The 22,685-nt window shown below is 40.2% G+C and overlaps 1 protein-coding gene across 1 annotated transcript in view; it reads left to right on the top strand.

Annotated features, from left to right (window-relative positions):
* The window catches only part of agbl4 (AGBL carboxypeptidase 4), a 344,683-nt gene that overhangs the window by 21,408 nt on the left and 300,590 nt on the right, over positions 1–22,685 (top strand). The window contains exon 3 of the mRNA XM_082525172.1: positions 12,019–12,143. Within this exon, the coding sequence (XP_082381298.1) occupies positions 12,019–12,143 (125 nt within the window). The remainder of the gene's footprint in view (positions 1–12,018; positions 12,144–22,685) is intronic.

The raw sequence follows: 22,685 nt of genomic DNA, 5'->3' as shown, positions 1-22,685 counted from the left end.
TGCTTAATATTTACGCTAAGTACTCTTTAAAATACCAGAATAGGGAGGATGGTGTAGGTCTAAGTTTATTAGATTGATCAGTATTGCTGAACTATGAAATATTTTTTTTGTATACAGGTATAACAGAATAGCTTTAGTGTAGTTGTTGTTTTAAACTTGAGTATGAACTTGCAGACTTGCAAAATGCAGCAAGATATTTTAAAAAACAGTTTTGTTGATTAAAAAACACTATATCAGATTCATATCGGTATCGGCAGATATCCAAATTTATGATATCGGTATCGGTATCGGACATAAAAAAGTGGTATCGTGCCATCTCTAATTGAGACCTCCAGTGAAAAGCAACCAAATGCAAGTTCCACACTTGAAGTCAACTCCAGATACAAACAAAAACATTATATTGGCCTAATTTGTCATGGAATACTAGGGCCTTACTTGACAATGAAAGGTCAGTCAATTGGCCTGTATTTGTATAGCGCTTTACTAGTCCCTAAGGACCCCAAAGTGCTTTACACATTCAGTCATCCACCCATTCACACACACATTCACGCACTGGTGATGGCAAGCTACATTGTAGCCACAGCTGCCCTGGGGCGCACTGACAGAGGCGAGGCTGCCGGACACTGGCACCACCGGGCCCTCTGACCACCACCAGTAGGCAACGGGTGAAGTGTCTTGCCCAAGGACACAACGACCGAGACTGTCCGAGCCGGGACTTGAACCGGCAACCTTCCAATTGCAAGGTTGCCAAACTGCCAACTCTTGAGCCACGATCGCCCATGTCCAATTATTACTGAGTGTCTGAAAAAAGACAATATGAATGAGTTTACAAACCATAGTGACTATTTCACAGAGCTAACTTTATGTAGATAAGTCACATTAAAAGAGGAAGTGAAGTTATTCATTGTCTTAGCACACAGGTGAACTCAGATGACGCAAATGAAGAAGGATGGTCTCCTCCTTGGGCACAATGCAAACTCAAAGCAACTCCTTGGGGTAAGGAGGACGTGATCTGGTTCTACTCTACCTTAGTCAAGGAGAATCTGAAATCAATGGGCATTTCCATGGAACTTCAAAAACCCAGTCTGTATAACACTGAGCTGTTCTGGCATTTAATCAAGAAATACCAATCCTCTATTGCCATAATGAATATCTCTCAAAATGCTACTATGACAGATTTGTAAATAAAAGAATTTGCTCTTTTTACCTTTAAGAAGAAAATAAAAAAGCAACAAAATGAGTTTGAAAATGACTTTCATGAGTTGCCATGAACTTGACATGTGTATTTAGCTTTTAATCATGAACTGAATGCAATTATATCATCATACATCCCACGCACTTTGATTCTTGCAGCTAGGGTTATAATTTTAAATTCACATTTTCATTAGTTGTAGTATTATCATGTGTATGTGGTTTAATACCAAGATGGGACAAATGTAACTGAATGCAGCATCAAAAGAGAAAAAAAACAGCTATGATTCATATTTAAAATTTTCTGTTTATTGCAAAAGAAATAAGCTGCATTAAGTACAGGACAGGACTGTAATGCTATGGGCACCAGCAGACAGTATAGCTGCAAGGCTAGTAGGCTGCACTAAGATAAATAAGTCACAGTTCTGTAGCAGTGATTTCTGGGTCTCCTATTTCAAACTGTACAAGTATTTTCTCGAGCTATAGTTATTTAAAGCAAACACCAATTTGTCACTTGTGTGTATTCTCTTACTAGGGAAGGTCAAACAGCTGGCTACAAAGGGGGACAGGAAGTATGACTTCCTGGACCACACTTTAGATAAGGTAATACTAACAACAGCATATTAACCCTTTAAAGCCGGTCGGAGCGGGCACGCTCCGTTTTGCGTAACTATTTTTAAATCCCGGTAGCACTGCAACCAAGTAAGCTAGCGCAATAATTCTTTTTGCATATGAAACCGGAGGATTTGTACTTACATCTTATGCCATCAGCTTGCCCTAGGTCACAGTTTCCTTCCACATATGGCTTTGCAAAAATTGCATAAAAAGCACTTGCAGCAACAAAAACATAATATTCTAGAATCAGCTTTTGCTGATCGGCTGTTCGTAACACTTTCTCCGTCCATCAGCGCGAACTATCGCATGTCCGCCATGACCTGTCCGAAACCGGAAGTGATGTCATTTTGCGGAAAAGTAGTTTTTTACCATCAGGGCCTTATGAGCCTATACTGGTGTTTTGAAAAGTTATGTTTGACTTTATGAATTTCTGTATTGTTTCTGGGATGCTTAGGACTCAAATTGCACTGTCCATAAAAATTATGACCAGAATCGGTGACAAAGGGCAGCCCTGGCGGAGCCCATCATCCGGCAGGAATGAGTCCGACTTATTGCCGGCAATGCGAACCAAGCTATTGCAACGGTTGTATAGGGATCGAATGACCCGTAGCAATGGCCCAGACACCCCATACTCCCATAGCACCTCCCACAGGGCACTCCGAGGGACACGGTCGAATGCCTTCTCCAAGTCCACAAAACACATGTAGACTGGTTGGGCAAACTCCCAAGTATCCTTGAGAGGATAAAGAGCTGGTCCAGTGTTCCGCGACCAGGACGAAAACCGCATTGTTCCTAGACCCTTATGAGGAAAACATCAAGGGAACAGTTTACCCTGCCCGGGATAGGGTCCCGCCCTGGAGCTAGGCCCGGGGAGGGTGCCCGAGGGCGAGCATCTGGTGGACGGGCCTTAGTCCATGGGGCCCGGCTGGGCACAGCCCAAAAAGGGAACATGGGCCCATCATCCCGCAGGCCCACCACCCGCAGGAGGTGCCGTAGGGGTCGGGTGCATTGTGTGCCGGGCGGCGGCCAGGAGCGGAGGCCCTGGCGGACTGATCCCCGGCTACCAAGACTGGCAATTGTAGTTGTTATGATTCCTAATTTAGAAATGGTAATTCCTTAATTTATGAAGTGTAAAAATGCTGTCATTAAACAAGTTATATGTGAGCTTATTAATGAAGAGAAAAGCATTTGTATATGTATGTATTAATTTAGAAGTAATACTTTAAAAATGATGAATTCGCTACACACTACTAGCTTACATATGCTTTATAATGTGTAGTTTTTATACTTTGTTATTGTGAAGTTTGAAGTTTTAATGTTGGCTTTTGACAAGTCCGGACTGTGTCTTTTCTCTCTGCATTTAGACAATGATAAGATAACTGGCTGCTTGCTGTAGCCTCATATTTACTATATGGACAAATATGTTTAAAGATGCGTTAGTTATGTCAATGTTTATACCGCAAAAGCTTGAACTTGTCCTTTAACTTAAAAAAATCCCAACAAAACAAAACAGAAAGCATCCTTTTAAGGTTATACGATAGGCTGCAGTTTATTATACGTGTTAGTTAGTTAGATTGTGGAAACTTGGAGGTGACCTCTTTAATCTTGCCTGAAGATGAAGTGATAAGGCAGCAGGGGAGAAGGCATGCTTTGAGAAGTCATGAAGCAGGAGATTGATGTTGCCTCAGTGACGATTTGCCTTTAGACTGGAAGAAGAGAGAGAGACAGAGCAAAACCAGACGTTTTGCTGCAGGTCTTAACTGAGCCCCTTACACTGTGGCTGTCGCCGCTGCTGGCTGGAATCAATTCTATCTTTATCGGTCCCCCTCTTCTGTGTCCAGGAATCTTCCTCACACCACAGAGCAGCTGGGGGGAAAAGCTGATGTGTTTTCCAATAATGAAATGGAACTCAGTAAAAAATAAGTTTAAATAGGTGCCTGGCTGGTCTCCCTCAGCAGTTCAGACCTGTTGTAATCTATAGTCTGATTTTTAAACACAGTTGCTGCCTTGTCTGTGCCTGGCAAAAGAAACTGAATGAATTATCTGAAGTTGTTCTATTATAAGACAGTCTTTGTTTCTGATATATGTATATATCTATATCTATATATATGTATATGTATATATATATATATATGTTAGAGCTGGGCGATATGAGATTTTTCATATCACGATATGTTTTTTTCATTTCAGGCGATAACGATATCTATCACGATATAAGCCAAATAACTATATTTGTAAGATTTAAATGTGCCGTTGCTCACAAGTAAAATGTGAAATAATCAGCAGCTTGTTTTTATTTAAATATTTATTTCCCATAATAAGTTCAACAGGGTAGATGTACTTAAGGAACATGAGACTTTTTCAGATAGATAAAGGCAAATATTGCAAACTACACAAAAGGCAGCCGCTAAAGCGTCTAAGTTTCAAAATAGAACAAACGAAACAGACTAAATTGTCAATTCCACTTAGAAACAAAATATTAATTCTAAAAATAAATCTTAGTTTGTTTTACAGAAGAACAGACAAAACTGACTAACTTTTGTCAATATCCAATAAACTGAGAACTAAAAGGAAATTCTCAATCTCTCCTTGTTGTATAGCTGAGCTTTTCAAACAGTTTTAACAGTTACTTTAGTCTGACAAAAGCCGAATGACGAATTAGCGCTTCCAGTCAGAGACTGAGGCTACGTCCACACGTACACGGGTATTTTTGAAAACGGAGATTTTCCGTTTTCGTTTTAAAAAATAATCCCGTCCACACATAAAGGGAGAAATGAAAGAAAACGCTGCTATGAACATGCCAAAGCAGCAGGTGGCGCTAGATTCCTAACCGTGCAGAAATGTTGGCCAATCAGAAGTCTAGAAGCCTCGGTGGGAAAAAGTAAACAAAGCTGGGGCATAGAAGCAGAACAGAGTCGTATGTGTGGAGGGACAGTAACTGTGTGTATATGTAAGCATTTAAACACTGCAGAGAGTACAATTAACAGTAACAGTATTGTAGAAGTTAATTTCACCGAAACAATAACGTGGCGCACAGTGTGACGCATGCACCAGTTCATTGTATTTCCAGACTTGTTTTCGGCACATTTACAGTGCACGCTACTCTGTTTTTTGTCAGACTTGAAATAGCCGAAATACCTTCACACTACGGAACTTCTATGGCTCTTCCGTTCGACAATCTCTCCGGCGTTGGAACCATCATCTGTTTTCTCTTCGGTCACGCTCGGTTGATTTTTCTAGTCGGCACACTCATTTCCTCCATTAGGCGCTGGCTCCATTACCCGCTGGCTGCTTCCCAAACAAACACACGTGCGGCTTGGCACTTGTGCTGTACGTAACAAGTCACGCGACGTGACGCTGCGGCTGTGATTGGTTCGGCTCTGCGCTACTTAATTTGGATTGGCTGACCTTTTTTTTTTTTTTTTTTTAAGAGGACAAGAGCGGCGAGGTCTATCGCGATAGCTTAATTTCTCTATCGAGTAAAAGTTATATCGCGATACATATCGTTATCGTTCGTTATCGTATCATTCGGTATCGTATCGTATCGTATCGTTATCGTTCTATCGCCCAGCTCTAATATATGTATATATATATGTATATATATATATATATATATATATATATATATATGGTGGTCCGTGGTCCGTGGTGGTCCCCGTGGTAATCGGAGCACTAGGTGCGGTGACTCCCAAGCTAGGCGAGTGGCTCCAGCAGATCCCGGGAATAACATCGGAGATCTCTGTCCAGAAGAGCGCAGTCCTGGGAACAGCTAAGATACTGTGCAGGACCCTCAAGCTCCCAGGCCTCTGGTAGAGGACCCGAGCTTGAAGGATAAACCGCCCGCAGGGGCGCGCTGGGTGTTTTTTTTTATATATATGTATATGTTTATATATATATATATGTTTATATATATATATATATATATATATATATATATATGTTTTTATATATATATATGTATATGTTTATATAGATATATGTGTGTATATGTATATATATATATGTATATATATATATATATATATGTGTGTGTGTATGTGTGTGTGTGTGTAATTCACGTAGCTAAACTAACATATAGGACATGGCAGTCCTTACATCTGCTAAGGAGGATACACTGTAACTACACAGTCTATTTCATTTTGAAACAACTGCTTATTACTATTCTAATGGCTGGCTGTGTGAGTGAGTTCCACCTCAGGCCTGAGGCGGGCAGGCCTGCTGCTGCTGTATGATGATCCATCTGCATGGCAGAAACCATCCATCCAGTGGATAGCTACAGGCTGCAGGCCGGCCCATTGTGTGGGCTGAGCACTGTGACTGCTCCCTCTTGTACCTCTGTAATGGGATTACATTAGCCAGGTTCTTCTGCTCCCTCTCCAGCTCCCTCTTTTTCTGTCTCTCTCTCTGTCTCACTCACACACACACACACACACACACACACACACACACACACACACACACACACACTCTGTGAGCCCATGTGTGAATGACTGACTGTCCACTTGGCCAAGTCATGCTTGCACCCTGTTTACTTGCCTATGGCCCTGTGTAATGATGCAGGTTTCATACCCATTTCACTGATACTTTTGTTTGCAACATATAGTGTCTGGTCATTTACACCCTTGCTGAAAAATATGTCAGATTTTTCTGTTTTTCTTATTTATTTTTCCTGTTTGTGTGAGACATTGAGAGACACAGAAGGCGAAGAGAATCGGGGGGAAAACATTCAAGTATAGAGAAAGACTGAGGGTTTTGTTCAGGGTTTTCCTCAAGGAGAAACTGTCATGTGTAAAATCTTGTTGAGAACCAGCAATTGTGTTTTGTTGGGCTGCACCAGCAGGGCTAAGCTGTTCATTGAAAACCAATTTGTTAATGTCTAAACGCTGCGCTAGTTTTCCCTCAAGGACGAAGATTGATATTCAACATAACCTGCCAAGACACCAATGAAAAAGAATATAGAAAGAGATGATACTCAAGAGGAATTATGCAAGAGATCTCAAGGACTAGAAATTGTTTCATTTTTTTCACCCTTCTCATCTTCTCGCAGTCTGGAGTTCATTAGCTTCTCTTACACTTAAACAATCTGTCTGCTTCATAAAGAAGCTAAAACAATTTTTGACAAATCTGGTGTACTTGGAATCTCTTTAGAACATCATACGTGATCCGCATAACCTATTTTAGATTTATCTGGTTTATCTTTAATGCTTTCCGTGGGCATTTCAGAAAAATCAGCTAGCCGTTAATGCTGGTTAAACACAAAATGATATAGGATTGATTAAAAGGGTCAGACTACCAGCCTACCAAAGCGTTTGAATCTGGAGGTAGCCACCATAAAATTAAAACGGGGATCAATGGTGTGTCATATCCCTACTGCTCTGCGAGCTGAACATGTAATTCTAAACTTCATGCTGCAGCCATCTCTCACGTCAGGCCTTCGAGCATTAGGCTCAATAACCCAGCCGCCCAGGGCTACTGTTGCTAACTATGATACTGTATTCATAAACAGCAGTGGACCACGTTTAGTTTAGTATCTGTTTCCTGTGCAGAAGTTTAGCTATTGCATAGTGTGTTTGGGTTTTGATGGCTTTCATCAACTAGAAATGTTAATACTTATTGTTAGCAAACGAATACACGGGGAAAAATCCTGGGAAACCTGTGCAAATGGTGTGCTACAAATCTATATATAGATATATAGATATATTATAGCCTGGTTTGTAATAAACAATGTCTTAGATAAAGAAAGAACATATATATTTATATATATATAGTCATGTTCTTTCTTTATCTAAGACAATGTTTATTTTGAGCCAGACTACAATCCACCTACTATAATCCACTTCATTTTCAGTGCAGTGTTTTGTAAAAATTTGTCCATAATAAGGAATTATAGTGGAGCCTCTGAATCCTGAGAAAGCAAATGAAATTGTGGTCACGGCCATTAAGCCACCTATTTAAATTTTAAACGCTTTAAAGGAAAAATCTCGGCATCATTTTTAGTTTATTTCCAATTAACTGTTCGGTTAAGTAATGTTGGTAGTAAGTAATGATCTAATCACAACAGAGAGGGAAAAAAATCAACCTATTGATCCCTCATATAATGGTTTAAAAGCACTTACTAAGTCTAAAATCTTAAAAGAGTAATGACCCCAAATAAATAATTAAAATGCCCTCAGAGAATGGTTGGGTTTTCAATATTGAATAACATTATTAAGAGTCTGATAGAAGGGATGACCTTTGGAGGCCATTATTAACTTGTTCTAATAGGCTGTATTTGGCAGCATTGCCTCTATGAATAGCTGTGATGTTGGTATGACAGACGATCGATTTAATGTCACATTTGTTTGGAGATGGCGCTGCGTTGCTGTCTATCTAATGTGTCTATGTTACTGATTTCTACCTGCAGCCAGCTCTGGTTTAACCCTCAGCTTGTAATAGCTTAGTGTGAGAAACCTAGTGCATGCTTGCCTACCCCCCAAACAGCTGTGCTTTTCATGTGATGAATTTAGGGTTTTTTTCTGGAATATTTCATTCCATATTGCTACAGGTCACTGTTGTCATGAACACGTGATAAATGTGCCAGGATGTACAGTAAACTTTTTCCCCCTTTGGTTAAATACTTAAAAAAAAAATGTACAAAAGACTAATGGAAAATATTTTCCCTCAAAGAATATGTTGACAATAATTTGGGGATCACAAGAAAAGGTCATCTTAGAAACACTTGTTTGTCTTTCTTTTAATTGTTCCACCTTTTTGTTGTGACAGTATTTCTATAATCTTTCCTCCTAAACTGGCTGAACAGAGCTGGTGCATGTAGTTCTCTTTATACATGCACAGCTAAATACACACCTTCTGACTTTCTTTGCAATCCTTCTTTTAGCACCTGTAAGTTGGACACGATAAAGGTCATGAATCGACACTCTTTGCCTCTCTCTCCTTTCCGCAGACTGCACGTCTACATTTATTATTGTCTCTCTTGCCTTACTTTCTTGGGATTTATACTCTATGAATTCGACTCAGCACATTTCAGTTGAATAAGCAGATGAAGTACAAGACTTATATACTGTGTCATAGCTTTTCCCAGACACTCCCTAATCAGACTAGTGGTCTACAAAGACAGATTTTCGTTCCTGCACTGGTGTGTTGGAATGAGATGCCACTCACCATTAGTGGAAGCTGTTATTGGATGCCAGGCTTTAAATGTAAATACGAATCAGTCATCAGCTTATTGTTTCACAATAACACCAGGCAGTTTGCTTCTTACTGCTTGTGCATTTCCATTATGTGCTGTATGAATTGAAATAAAACTTTACATTTATAGCTGTGACATGAGCGAATGTTTTGCTTGTGCTCAATTTTGCTATTACAGGAATGCTGCATTCACTTTCACTTCCCTTTCTTCACTGATTCTTTTTGCCGCACATCTTGTGTCATCAGACATAACTTAAAAATACTTGCCTCGTTGACTATAGGTCATGAGAGCCAATGAGGCTGAACATAAAGGCCTAAAACAAAGACCTAGTGTAATGAGACGCACCATAAATGGAGAACAGAATCAAATGAATTGTATCCCAAAAAGTCACTTTTTTTCCCCCATCACGAAACAAAGTTTCAGAGGAAGCATTAATGTTTATTTGTCAGTGCACCTGGTGATTTTCTGCAGTCCTATATAACTTAATGATGGCACGTCTGTGTATAGTTTCAGTGGAGCAGAGCAAAGTGGGTGTGTGGTCTCTGTATGCATGTGTGTGTGTGTCACAAGCTGACTGGTGGATTAGCTGTCCGATGGCAGAAGGAGAGGGATCTGCTTTGACAGTGTGGTAGTTAGCCCATCTGTCTATAATCTGCTGTGTCAGTGTGTGCGTGCTGCTGCTTTGGTACTACCTGCCACCAGGTGGTCAGCAGTACCCCAACGCCCTGAAATAAAGCTGCGAGGGAGGTGGAGCCTAGTGGTCGGGACACGTTCCCAACAAACTTGATCAGCTGTTGCTCGTATGCTGCACTACATTCTAATACTTAAAATCACAGAGATGATTGGTCACATTTATTGAGCTAAGAATAAACTGTTATATAGTCATTATTATTATTGAGAAGACTAACAGACTTTTAGCTCTTTTTTTAGCTTTTACACTGGCAGCCAATAATTTGTGCATAAGGGTTTCCAATTAATGTGTGCAGATATGAATTAGAATAGAAACATGAGCCCTATATTTAGAAAGCCTGTCTTATAATCAGCTACTACCCACCCAGCTTAAAGACAGCTGTGAGAATTGGAATATGGAACATATTTCCCAGTGGATTAATTATATTTCACTGATCATATGGATGTATTTTATTCTTATTAATTTTGCTGTGAATAGTATATTGTGTGTCAAATATGGATTGCTTGAACACCCTGTGGTCTTTCTGTTTCTCATACCTATGGCAGTAAATGTCTGAGAGTAATTCTACTTGAGCATTAAGTTGGTTTGGTTGCAGAAAAATACGGAGCGTAGTCCGACCTGCTGCTTTGTCAGGCAGAGTGGATTCCAGTGATATTTACTTTTATTCAGCAGGAGAGAGAGAGAACTTTCATAAGAAACATTCAGAATTAAACTTAACCAGATGAACAAGCAGTTGATTTCATAATTCATCTGTACTCTAACATTAACTCATAGTTACGTCATAGTATAGCTGCTGTTGAGTCTCTGATGCTGAGAGGGTTTTGTTAAGACCATAGACTACCTTGTGATTAGAGCAGGGTGATATGACCAAAGATATTTATCACGATATACATTTGAAAATTTGCGATAACGGACAATATAATTGACACTAGACAAAATACTTTACAACTCTACAACTTTGTTAGTGCAAAAAAACCCATCAACGTATTTTCACGTAAACAAGCAGCTGTTTTTTATGTGCATTAGTTATATAAAAACTTAACAGTGCAAATGCAAATTCCTTGCTGACAGTTTAACCGAAAGGCATTTCCAGTGGAAACTGGCCAACATATCCTCAGCATAACCATGTTTAATATCCACAAAACTTAAAAAGAGGTTATACACACACAATACGGTAATATTATGTTGAAGCACAGTACGTTTCACTCCGCGAGGCTCCTGCCAACGATAGCCGTAATGCTCCGACAATCCATCAAGCGGTGCGGGTTCATAGCTTAGCAAAGTCGTACTAACACATTTGACAGATTGCTGAGCGCCGTGTACCACATAAAATCGTTTCGAGGTCAGTAAACACAACCAGAATTCATACATAAGGCACACGGGATTATAAGGAGCACTGTCGATTTTCAGAAAAAAGGATTGATTTTAAGTGTGCCGTATTTTCCAAAAAACACGGTAATAACGACGGCCCGCTAGCATGCCCTACCAAAAATAGTGCTTTGTTGTGTATCTGACAGACAAAAGCTAAACCAGTTCCACACCATTGAAGTTGCAGCATTTTTACAAACCAGTTCTGGTTCATCTGTTTCATTCAACAATTCGCCCTTCTCATTCTCCGTCGCCGCCATGCTTTTTAGGCCATATGCATATGAAAACAAAAGCACTGCACATGCACATTTTACCCATATTCTATCGCGATATTTCATTTTCTTATCGTTGCCCAACATTATACCGGTATTACCGTGAACGGTATGATATGGCCCAGCCCTACTTGTGATTGTCAATTTCAGTGCATCAGTTTTGTAAAAATTGTTGCCGAGGTGTTTATGATACAGAGCCAGCTGTTTTCTCAGCACAAGAAGAGCCTACGACACTCCTTCCTTCCACAATTGATCACTTCTTTGATCCAGATGCTGTGCATGTTTCAAGCAGCTCTACACTGAGAAAAGATTTCACTCACTCTGCTATTGTACAGTAGCAGAAAAAATAGAACGTCAATATATGATGGTCAGTGTTGCTATTGTGCTGCCATAAATTCACTGAGGAATAGGAAACCTTGACTTGGTCACATAATATGCATATTTGGGTGGCTGTTAATAAAACAGGTTGGCCTGTGTGTCTGCATGACATTTAATGTGAACACGTGTCTTTAAAAGCACGTCTTAGATTTAAAAGGAGCTGTTCTACAGCATTATCTTGTCTTGGGATTGCCTGCCTGTCTTTCTGTAAAGTTTTGTGTATATCGACTGAGAGGATTTAGCAATACTGAAGAAGCGAATCACTGATCAGTTCTACAACATGCCAATCTAAGTTGTTTTTTTCTTCCCCTCAGGGAACCTGGGTCGTGTTGACTACATCAGTGAGTTTGAATTTGATCTCTTCATCCGGCCTGACACCTGCAACCCCCGATTCAGAGTGTGGTTTAACTTCACTGTGGAGAATGTCCGAGAGACACAGGTTAGCGTGCTTTGGCCTTTTAGTGTGTTTGCTGGCTGTCTCTGTATGTACCCACGTCTTCACTTATTAATTAATTTAGAATAGACAATGCTATCTAACTCATCCCTTTCACACATAGTGGTCATTATAGTGGACAGCTATTCAAAGGCTGTTTTCTTGTATTTGTGTCAGAGTTGATGGTATACTTGCACATATTGGACACTGATGTGCCACTCCATACTGTCAAAACGTGTGTTGTCCACCTGTAAAAAACTCTTTAAATAGTACACGTTTTTAAAAAAAAGTTCAAAAATCTTTTTTTATGCCTAAAGATGAATAAATATATGAGGAAAAAAATCCTGATTGAGGTTGTCATAAATCATGCATGAAAGGGTTAATGTAGATTTTTTTTTTAGGTGTATACTCAAACAACTATAAACTTACAGCAATGTTTGCATCACTATCAACTTCTCTTCTTACTTTAATATTACATATATCTAGGGCTGCTCGATTATGGCAAAAATGATAATCACGATTATTTTCACTGAAATTGAGATCTCGATTATTTGGCGATATTTATTTAACAATAACAATGTATTGGATAATGACTTTAAAGATTGTCAAAAAAGAATATAAAATAGTGTGCAAATACTGATAACAGTGCAAATGTTTGCAATATAAAAAATAAATGAAAAATGTAAACATCTATGTTTAGTGAACTTTGCAGTGTTGCTCTGTGGTGCAGCTACGACACTGTAGCAAAGTTTACACACTATGTCTACTTGATCTATGTCTGACTCCGCGAACCCATTATGTTTCCACACCACTGAAGTTTTTTTTTACCTCTCTTTTCAACCAACGGCAGTCACTCTCCTCTCCAAATAACTTCTGCTTAGCTTTCCGAGCTTCCCTCGGGTCCTCTTAATTGTTGTGACACGTGTTCGAAATGCAGAGAGGTGCGCTCGATTTGCCACACGGAGCAGCGCGAGAGTAAAGCACGAGGGAGGGTTCCTAATAGTTGAGTGAATGCTGACCGGCCCAGCAGCCAGACCCTAAACTTTAACAGGTAACAAAGGCAGTGATGAAGCTGCAGCCTCGATTCTACTTGTTCATGTTTCTAAAGTAGAATTGCTGTGGCGATCCCTTTAAAGTCTTTGTGGGCCGGATTTCACCTTTGCTTGGCGCTGGCGGCTTTTTGTTCCTACCTAAATACTAAGATTAAGATCATATATGTACTCTTATTAGGATAGGGATTTGTGGTGGTGTGTGGGGCTGTAGACTGCAGGTTTACAGTGTAATAGTATAACAAATTACTTTCCCCTGGGAGTAATTGAGTAAAGTACTGCATTACTTTTAAAAAAAGTATTCTGTGTAATATGTGTAATACATTACACATTACACTGATCACAACAAAGAGGGAAAATACCTCCAGCATTCAGAAACATTTGACCATACAGCATGCAGTTAGTTTACACAGATGTAATGTCTTTGATATGCTGCTTAGTGATGGCGGTGACTCTCAAAGCCGAGCGAATGAGAGACCAATGAGAATCGATAAGGAACTGAATTGATAGGTGATATTGATAATGCAGTCTGAAATGCTAAATTCTTATCAGTTTCCATCCACAATTATATGTCATATTCTATCATTTGTCCACACCTAAACATGTGCAGCGTAATCTGTCGCAATACTTCCCTGAATCTTACATACTTCATTTTTCATTTGAAAGTTGAAACTTTTCCCCCCTCAGAGCTAGTGGTAGAGGTAATGTTCAATTTACTACCTCACTTCTTGTCACAGCCTCCAAACTTCCTGCCGCTGGCAAGCTTGGAGCTGGTGATTGGCTGACAGACGTGGTCACATGGCAAAGAGATACACCACGTGTGTGTGCACCGTGTGTGGCTTAAGGGGATGAAGGCTTGTTGTATCATTTGAATATAACATTGCAGAATAAAAAGAAGGAAAAACTGACAATATTGGCATTCAAGTTTGACTGCTGCAGTGTAATTTGTGCACAGCACAGCAGTACTTGTCAGGTGTAGAAAAAAATGAGATAAAGTAAAGAAACAGACAGTCTGGAGACAGATAGATATAAAGACAGAGTTGATTAGATAGAAAGAAGCAAAGAGACTGGCAAAACGATAGTGAGGAAAAAGCAAATGTAAAGTGACAATGGAAGGAAAAAAGGAAAGTAAAACATAGAGAATGGCAAGGAGGGATCCACAGCGTGCTGCTGTCTTCCTGTAGCTTGTCCAGCCCAGTCTATCTGAGGCTATCAGGCCTATCAGCCCATCTCCCCGCAGTGCTGTAGTCAGCACTAATCACATTTTATGGCACTGAGATGAATGGGAGGCCTCGGCTTGGAGCCGGATCGATCCCAGGACCAGATAGACCAGCACCTGCAGCCTGGGCCAATAGGATATTTGCTGTTGTGGCCAAATGACAGAAAATGTGTGAGACAGTGACAGAGAGAAAGGGACAGGGAAGGGAAATGTGACACTGTAATGACTGGAGATTTATAAATATCATAGATAATAATATGCTGTATATTGTGGTGCATGCATGCAGCAGGCACAGAGGTGACAAAAACAGGTGAACATCTATCCCTATTGCACCTCCCTGCTCGATCTTTCTTTATAGACCCCCTCAAAAGCGTTTTTTCATTAAAAAACGGTTTCTTATCTGTCCAATTTCCTTCTTCAAAAAAGGTCTTGTGTGAATTTAATCTACTCCAGTGGAAGGTGTTGTGGTTAAGTGCTGCCTGTGCATTTTGTCAGAGTGTGCGTATGTATACACAGGCAGTGTGATTAGATTGTGTCTGTGTGCCTGGAATCATCAGAATTCACATAAATCTTTACTTTATATACTAATGATTGCAATATTGTTGTGACATGAAGCAAAAAAAAAATAAAGCTGAGAAATTTAATAGAGAAAGAATAATAGCATGAGTAAATAAACCAGCTAAGTGCAGCTATAGTATGGGGGAGAGGCTGTGCTATAGAGATATCAGTGGGTTCCAGGGAAGAACTGGGCTGTTGGAGTGTTTCATCCAGCTAAGCCTTGCTAACTCTCAGCCTGAGCCAAGGGAATGGGGAACAGTAAAAGCCCGTGATATTGGAAGTGAGATGGCCATTTTGAAGGAATGTAAGCTGGTGAAACAGATTTGGTCTGCCTCAATCAGCTTAGCAGCTTTGTGGAAATTGGCTTCACCGTAGCACCGGTTATGATGGATGGCCGGATGGATGAATGTCTCTTTTTTTGTATGTCCTTCCTTTTTGTGTGGTTATCGAACCACTCACTTACCTCTGAAAGTTAAGACCAATTCTGGTTATGTTGGTGGCAATGAGTGGGCCATGTGACTGTTTGAAGCGGTGTTAATTTTTCAGGAGAGGTGCACAAAAATTGTTTTCTTCTCAAAGCAAAAAGTACAAAGTTTGTGTATTACTGAAACACATGAAACGACACGAGCCCTTACTTACTATGACCTGTATGAAAGCTTCGCGTGATTTAAATTATGTTTTAATTTCCTGCTTATATTAAAATGAGCACCCACAAAAGAGGCTTTAACCTTACCCTTATTCTAAAATGAAATTTAATTTACTTTAACATACAAGATCAGAGACTAGTAACTGCTGTCTTTGTTTTCACTAATAATAAGCAAGTAAGGGGGAAAAGGAGAAAAGAAATTATACAATACATATGGAATTAAGTAAACTGAGTTAAAATCAAAGTTGTCTGATGTATGGAGTCTTCTTCAAGTAAAAATTGCAAGAAGCCAGTGAGATAGGACCTTTGAAAAAAGTTTCATACTGAGTGAATTTCTACCTGATATGTAACTTCTAGCTACCACGATTTCATTCCAGTTTCTGCCTATGTTACCATCAGAAACCAGTGGGTGAGTTGATATGAAACTCCATTGACTAAGTTGATATGCTTTCCCATTCAGCTGTAGGGGTGTACTTGATGTCAGGTTCCGTGAAGGGCACGGCTGTGAGCCATTATCATAGGAGCCTTAAGGGAGCCATTCATAGAAGACAGGCAGTAAAACCTTGCACCGAGCGCCTTCAACTCCTCCAACTGCTGCAGGGGTGATTTGTAAGCCTCACTTGTCCCAGGAAAGCACAGTGTAGAGCAGTTACTCTCCATAATCAGGAAAGAGGATGAACAGAAGAAGAATAGGCCATGTGTTATATAGACTCCCCAAAGAGCCATCATTACTTTACTTTTTCAGACAATGCTCACCTGTTCAAATTAGTGATGTTATGCAATTTGTCACGGGAGAAGTAAAAAGTTAAATAGGATGTTAAAACTCTCACCACGCCATTAATGACTTTGTTTCGCTAATGCTTATTTACCAGTGCTACGTTTCTGTCCCTGCTGTACTGTATTTTATTAATAAGCTTACATTATTGAAACATTTCTTCAGTGGTTCAGAAGTCCTTGTTCAAAGTCTCACTTTAAGGACCTCCTCCTGGATACATTGCTTGTGTTTTCACTTTGACTGGTGTATAAGCTATTTTACTGATCATAGAAGTTGTTGTTCCAGTGATAACTTGATTTGTTATGTAGCTATGTTGTCGTACGAGGGCAATCCCAAAAGTAAGGCCTCCTATTGTTTTAGAAATACAAACAACCGCTTATTTTCCATGATATTTACATCATTTTAAAGCTTGAAGTAGAGCTGGTCGATATAAGATTTTTTCATATCACGATATGCTTTTTTCATTTCAGGCGATAACGATATATATCACGATATAAGCCAAATAACTATATTTGTAAGATTTAAATGTGCCGTTGCTCACAAGTAAAATGTGAAATAATCAGCTGCTTGTTTTGATTTAAATATTTATTTCCCATAATAAGTTCAACAGGGTAGATGTACTTAAAATGAGGCTTCAGTTTAAGCAAAATAAAGGCAAATATTACTAACTACACAAAAGGTAGCCGCTAAAGCATTTAAGTTTCAAAATAGAACAAACAAAACAGACTACTAAAGTGTCAGTTCCACTTAGAAACAAAATATTAATTCTAAAAATAAATCTTAGTTTATTTTACAGTAGAAGAGACAAAATTGACTTAACTTATTTAATATTGCTTTGGAAGCGCTGTCTGAGAGAAATGTTTATGTCCAAGGAGTTGGTAATGAGGATCCATTACTTTAATTAGCTGCTTGAATCCTTCATTGTCGACCGTGTTTATTAGTAGCATGTCTTTAGCAAGAGAGTAAGCTATGGCATTCGTTATGTTGCTATGTCTCTTAGCTTTTTTGTCATATGGTAAGACGCTGGAGCTTTTTGTCAGACTTCAAATAGCCGAAATACCTCCACACTACGGAACTTCTCTGGCCTTTCCTTTCGACAATCTCTCCGGCATTGGAACCGTCATCTGTGTTCTCTTCGGTAACCTGGTCACCCAAGCTCTCGGTTGATTTTTCTCTAGTTGGCACACTCATTTCCTCCATTACCCGGCCGCACTTCGGCTGGCTGCTTCCCAAACAAATACACATGTGTGGCTTGGCACTTGAGCTGTACGTAACAAGTTACGTGACGTGACGCTGTGGCTGTGATTGGTTCGGCTCTGTGCTGCTTAATTTGTATTGGCTATTCATTTTTTTATAAGAGAGGAAGAGAGAGAGCGATGAGGTCTATCGCAATAGTTTCATTTTTCTATCGAGAAAAAGTTATTTCGCAATACATATCGTTATCGTTCTATCGCCCAGCTCTAGCTTGAAGACTTATTTATATCCCTACATAATCGCCATTTCGGTCGATGCATTTTTGTAGACACTGTGGCGGTTTTACAATGCCCATGTCATAGCCGCTCGCCGCCCTCGCAGAATCGCCTTCTGGACAAATGTTCTTTCAACAAGTTTTGAAGGAGAGCGACACTGTGACGGGCGACATGTGGGCGTGCAGTGTCGTGGAGAATGCTTACGCCCTTTCTCAGCATTCCTCTTCTCCAGTTCTGAAATGCCCTTCTGAGTTTTTCCAGTATTTCACAGGACCTGTCAGCATTTATTGTGGTCCCAACAGGCAGAAAGTCAACCAACAATACCGCCTTTCGGGCCCAAAACACAGTTCCACACTGCGCACACTGTGCGTAAGCATTCTCCACAGCACCGCACGTCCACACGTCACCCGTCACACTGTCGCTCTTCTGTAAAACTTTGGTGGAACTTCATCACCCACCCTACAGTCCGGACTTCGCACCCAGTAACTACCACCTGTTCCCAACGTTGAAAGAGCACTCGTCCGGAAGGCGATTCTGCGACAGCAGCAAGCGGCTATGACATGGGCATTGTAAAACTGCCACAGCGTCTACAAAAATGCACCAACCTAAATGGTGATTATGTAGGAAAATAGATAAGTCTTCAAGCTTTAAAATGGTGTAAATATTATGGAAAATAAACAGTTGTTTGTATTTCTAAAACAACAGGAGACCTTACTTTTGGGATTGCCCTCGTATAAGCTAGTTCAGATCCAAACTAAAAGCCACACAAACTGACCAGCATCTCTCAATCTCTGTGAGGTGAAAGTTTCTTTTTGTGAATGAACTCCAGTGGTTCTGAAAAGAGCATTTCCTTTCCACAAGTCAGGGATTTTTTTTTACTATTGTCAAACATAAAATATGAACATTAAATTAACATTCACCTCACTGTTGGACCGGTGCTGTGTCCTTTCTTGCTGGAGTAGAGCTGCAGGCTTTAGTGAGCTTGAAAAACATTTGATGTGCTGTGCTCTTGGCTGAGATATTTTAGATTTAGCAGCAGCTCAGGCAAGTAAGTAAAAATGGCAGACTAACAATATGAAAATGTGTTAAGAGTAGAAAAGCCCAGACTCCCAACAAAACCTACACGAAGGAAAACCCTGAGGAGCATAATATGGCCTCTTTAAGACTCAAGTAGAAGGAATGAAAGAGAAACACTAGAATGTAAGGAGAGAGTAGACACCGGCAGGCTAATGGATATGATGAACTTTAATTGTTTTTTTAAATCATTATTATTATTTCCCATACAGAAGAAACAGAAGCAGCATTAGGAGTGGTGTATTTCTGAGAAGTAATAGTTCTGTAAAGTCAGCTGCTGGTTGTTGTTTATAACATCAGTGCCAGTCTGGATAATAGATTTTTTAACGACGCTCGCTCCTCCATCAGCTGCTGACAGTGTCCTGCTTTAGGCCTGTCGCTGCAATTTCTGTGTTGATGAACACATTGAACTTCACCTGTGCTTCCCCCTGTCTTCTCAGGTTTGCAGAGGTGTTCAGGGACCCTCCAGCTCCCATGTCTATTCTGCTTCTGTCTCATTCTCTGCAGTTCTTGCATCTCCCCACTGTCATGTCTAAGTTGTGATGTCCTTCAGCAGTGACAGTGGAACAAGGGCATAGACAGGTCTCTGGTGAGCACATCGGACGAACATGGGCTAATCGCTGCTGGCGTAGCGTGTCCATGAGCATGCACTGCAGACAGCTGGTTGGTGGCAGCTTCTTGTGGCAGGACCACTTTGGGTCTGTTTATGGGAGGGTTTGGTGGATACACAGCCGTAGGATTAAACTTCCAAACGCTGCTTGTCAACAGGTCTGCTTGTCTTTTTCCCCCCTTCATTTGTATGCCTTTGCATTGCCTTTTCTTTTTGCAGCATATGGCACTAGGTAGATAGGCATGCGTCCTGTGGTTGTGGTCCTCTTCTTTGAAAGTTCATTTTTAAGCTTCTCCTCTTTACATTCTCCAAAGGAGAGACATTGGCTTCTATTTGACTCTGCCAAAGGGATTATTTCACTTCAAACACATCACATGGGCCTAGAAAGTTTAGGATCCTACTTTCACACCCAATAAGGAAGTTATGGAAAGACTTGTGTGGTTTTGAAAGACATGCAAGGCATCAGACGTTTGTGTCAGAGAGTGTAGGGTTTTGTGAGCGACCTTTTTCTGTTAAGGCATGCTTCCTTATTGTCAAAGCTGATGCTCCCCAGATCACTTCATAATGACATGGACAAAAGGATATGACAACAGCAGAAAATGAATTTTCAAATTGTCTTCCTGATAGCAAAATGAGTTTTCCCTGGGTTATCTCTGCTGACGCAAGGTTCCTTATCAAAATTCATTGCCTTATTTTTTAGCTTGATTCACTTTAAAAAGGAGGTACAAAGCTTAAGGGCATGTTTTGAAATAAAGCAGACACATTTTTTTATTAGGCGTTTAGATTCTCTTTATTCAAACAGCAGAGACTTATGCATTGCTCTTAGCTCATAGTTTCCAAAGACTTAAAAAAAACCTTTAAAAACTGGATTACTGGATTTATGTGCCCAATACTTCCGTTTCAACTGTGAGCCTACTCATTTAGGGCTTCCTTTCAAAAATATATTAATTAATGGCAGTAAACGTAATATTTTTTGGAAAACCTCAGTTTTCATGTTTGTCAGCTATTTTAGTGGCATAGGGGAATTTGTAGATGGGGTGATTCATCAGGATAATCATCAGTTGGCCAACCCAGGATTACAACAGTGTGAGATGCTGCCAAAAATGTGTTTTTGGTATTTTATTTGCAGCAGGTGGATCCGCAGCTTCTTTGAATTGCCATGTGAAGCCTTGAAGCTTTATAGCCTGGTTAAAAAAAAAGGTTTGTTAATAACTAATATCTCACTCTATGTTACATGTATAAAGGGGAGAAAATGTCATAAGTAAGGTGTTTAAATTGTATTAGGGTTTAGTGTTTGCATTACTACGTGTTGATGGGCCTGAGTGACTGCTAGGCTTTACTGAATTAGTTGAGATGAAGTCTAGCAGATATCTAGCATGGGTCATAATCTAAAACTGCAGTTCTTCACTATATGGACAGTGAAACTACATTTAACTCACCACAATACAGAATAAATAAAAACGGTAAAAAAAATATCTCTATGCTCCCTGGAGTAGTTTCCCTTGCCATGATTGCAATATACATGTCTCCTACTGCCTCTGGTTCACACAGCCTGTTTAAATGAGGTGAACCCATTAAGATGTATATACTAAAGGACTGAATAAATTAACCACCAACAGTACATATACACCCATTTGTGTGTACCCATGTATGTACACCCGCTAAATAAAGAGCACAGATATGGTGCAGTTTAAAATGCTGCCTGTGTTTCGAAAGGTTCGACTTAGAGGCTTGTTGCAGCAGGGAGCCAGCAGGCCTTTGCAGTCCTTGAATGGAGAGAAAATGTTGCAAAGCACAGCATGGAATTAAAAGCAAAAGGGGAAGGCATGGAAGGAACAGAACGAGAAATGAGAGCAGTGAGATGCTGTAAACTGCTTCTGGAGGGGCTTGTAATAATGTTGTTAATATATGAACTTTTTTTTCTTTACCTGCTATATTGGCACAGTTAAATGCAATGTTCTGAAAAGTAATTGCATTCCACTTTTGTATAAATTTGCAGTGTTTATTGATTTTATACTGCTCATTTATGCAAATCGGTGGCAGTTTCCAACACAGTGCTATTTACTGTAAATATTAGCAAAGTTTTTGTAAATATAAAACTTGCCAACCAATCCTCTATTCATCCCAGCTTTGCTCATCTCAGTCCAAGAAGTAATCAGAGAAAGATAATAAGCCTGAATTGAGAAAAGAGGAAAAGAGGGAAGAGATGGAAAGTAAGCGAGAGGATCGTTGTCGAGGTTTCAGCAGGAGGCATTTTATGGGGACTCAGTAAGGGCCTTGTGGAGCTGCTGTGCATCTGCATGAAATGATGAGCCTGGTGTCAGGACATGGATCATCCTTTTACACCGAGTAATGAATACAGATTGCACACCGGATAGAGAGGCTCTGCAATCTGCTGCACCACAAATGAAACAACTGCCGTTCTAATCAAATAGTCTTTTCATGCCAGCGCAGCCCTCAACTTGGGCTAAATTCAATTCCAGATTCACAGATTTGTGGGTTGGGGGTTGGGGAGACTTGCGAGGCAAGAGGGAGTTATAAATGTTGTAATTAGAGTATTGTTTAATGTGTACGTGTGTAGACGTGTGTGATGTGTGCGTCTGTTGCTGTGGGGGAGGGGTGGCGGTAGGAGGGTCCCTGGCATCGTGTTGTCGTTAACCGCTTGGTTATTTTAGATAGCAGTTGGAGGAATGGGTCCAATCACAGCAAACACATACACACTAACACACACCTGTGCACAAACGCACACATTTAGCTAATTATGCCAACTAGTGGCTTGGGAGAAGACGTTCTCTGTATTCTGTATTTAGGGAACAGCGAGGAGCTTTGAAGGAGAGCCGCAGTGCCTCTTTGATGCTGCTTTTGTTTTTTGTTTGTGGTTTAATAATTTAATCAAGCCAAACGTCCTCCTTCTCTCTGTAACTGTCTGTTGGTGGAGGCTAATTACTCTGCAGATTGTTCTCCTGGTGCTAGAGATGAGAGTTTAGATCCAGAGGGGGAGGGGGGTGCTGATGGCTGTAATTTAACAGTGTACTGATGGGCTAAGCTGTCTGTCGACTGCTGTTTTATTGTTTCGGGATGCTGCTGACGAGTTACTATTCTAATATGCACCATCTGATGAGAGTGCCTGCAATGTTGTGCATTGCAT

The sequence above is a fragment of the Aulonocara stuartgranti genome (assembly GCF_965226115.1).
Source record: "Aulonocara stuartgranti genome assembly, chromosome: 23".
NCBI lineage: Eukaryota > Metazoa > Chordata > Actinopteri > Cichliformes > Cichlidae > Aulonocara > Aulonocara stuartgranti.
Note: the sequence above shows the minus strand (reverse complement) of the source record. Positions and strands in the feature narration are given on the sequence as shown.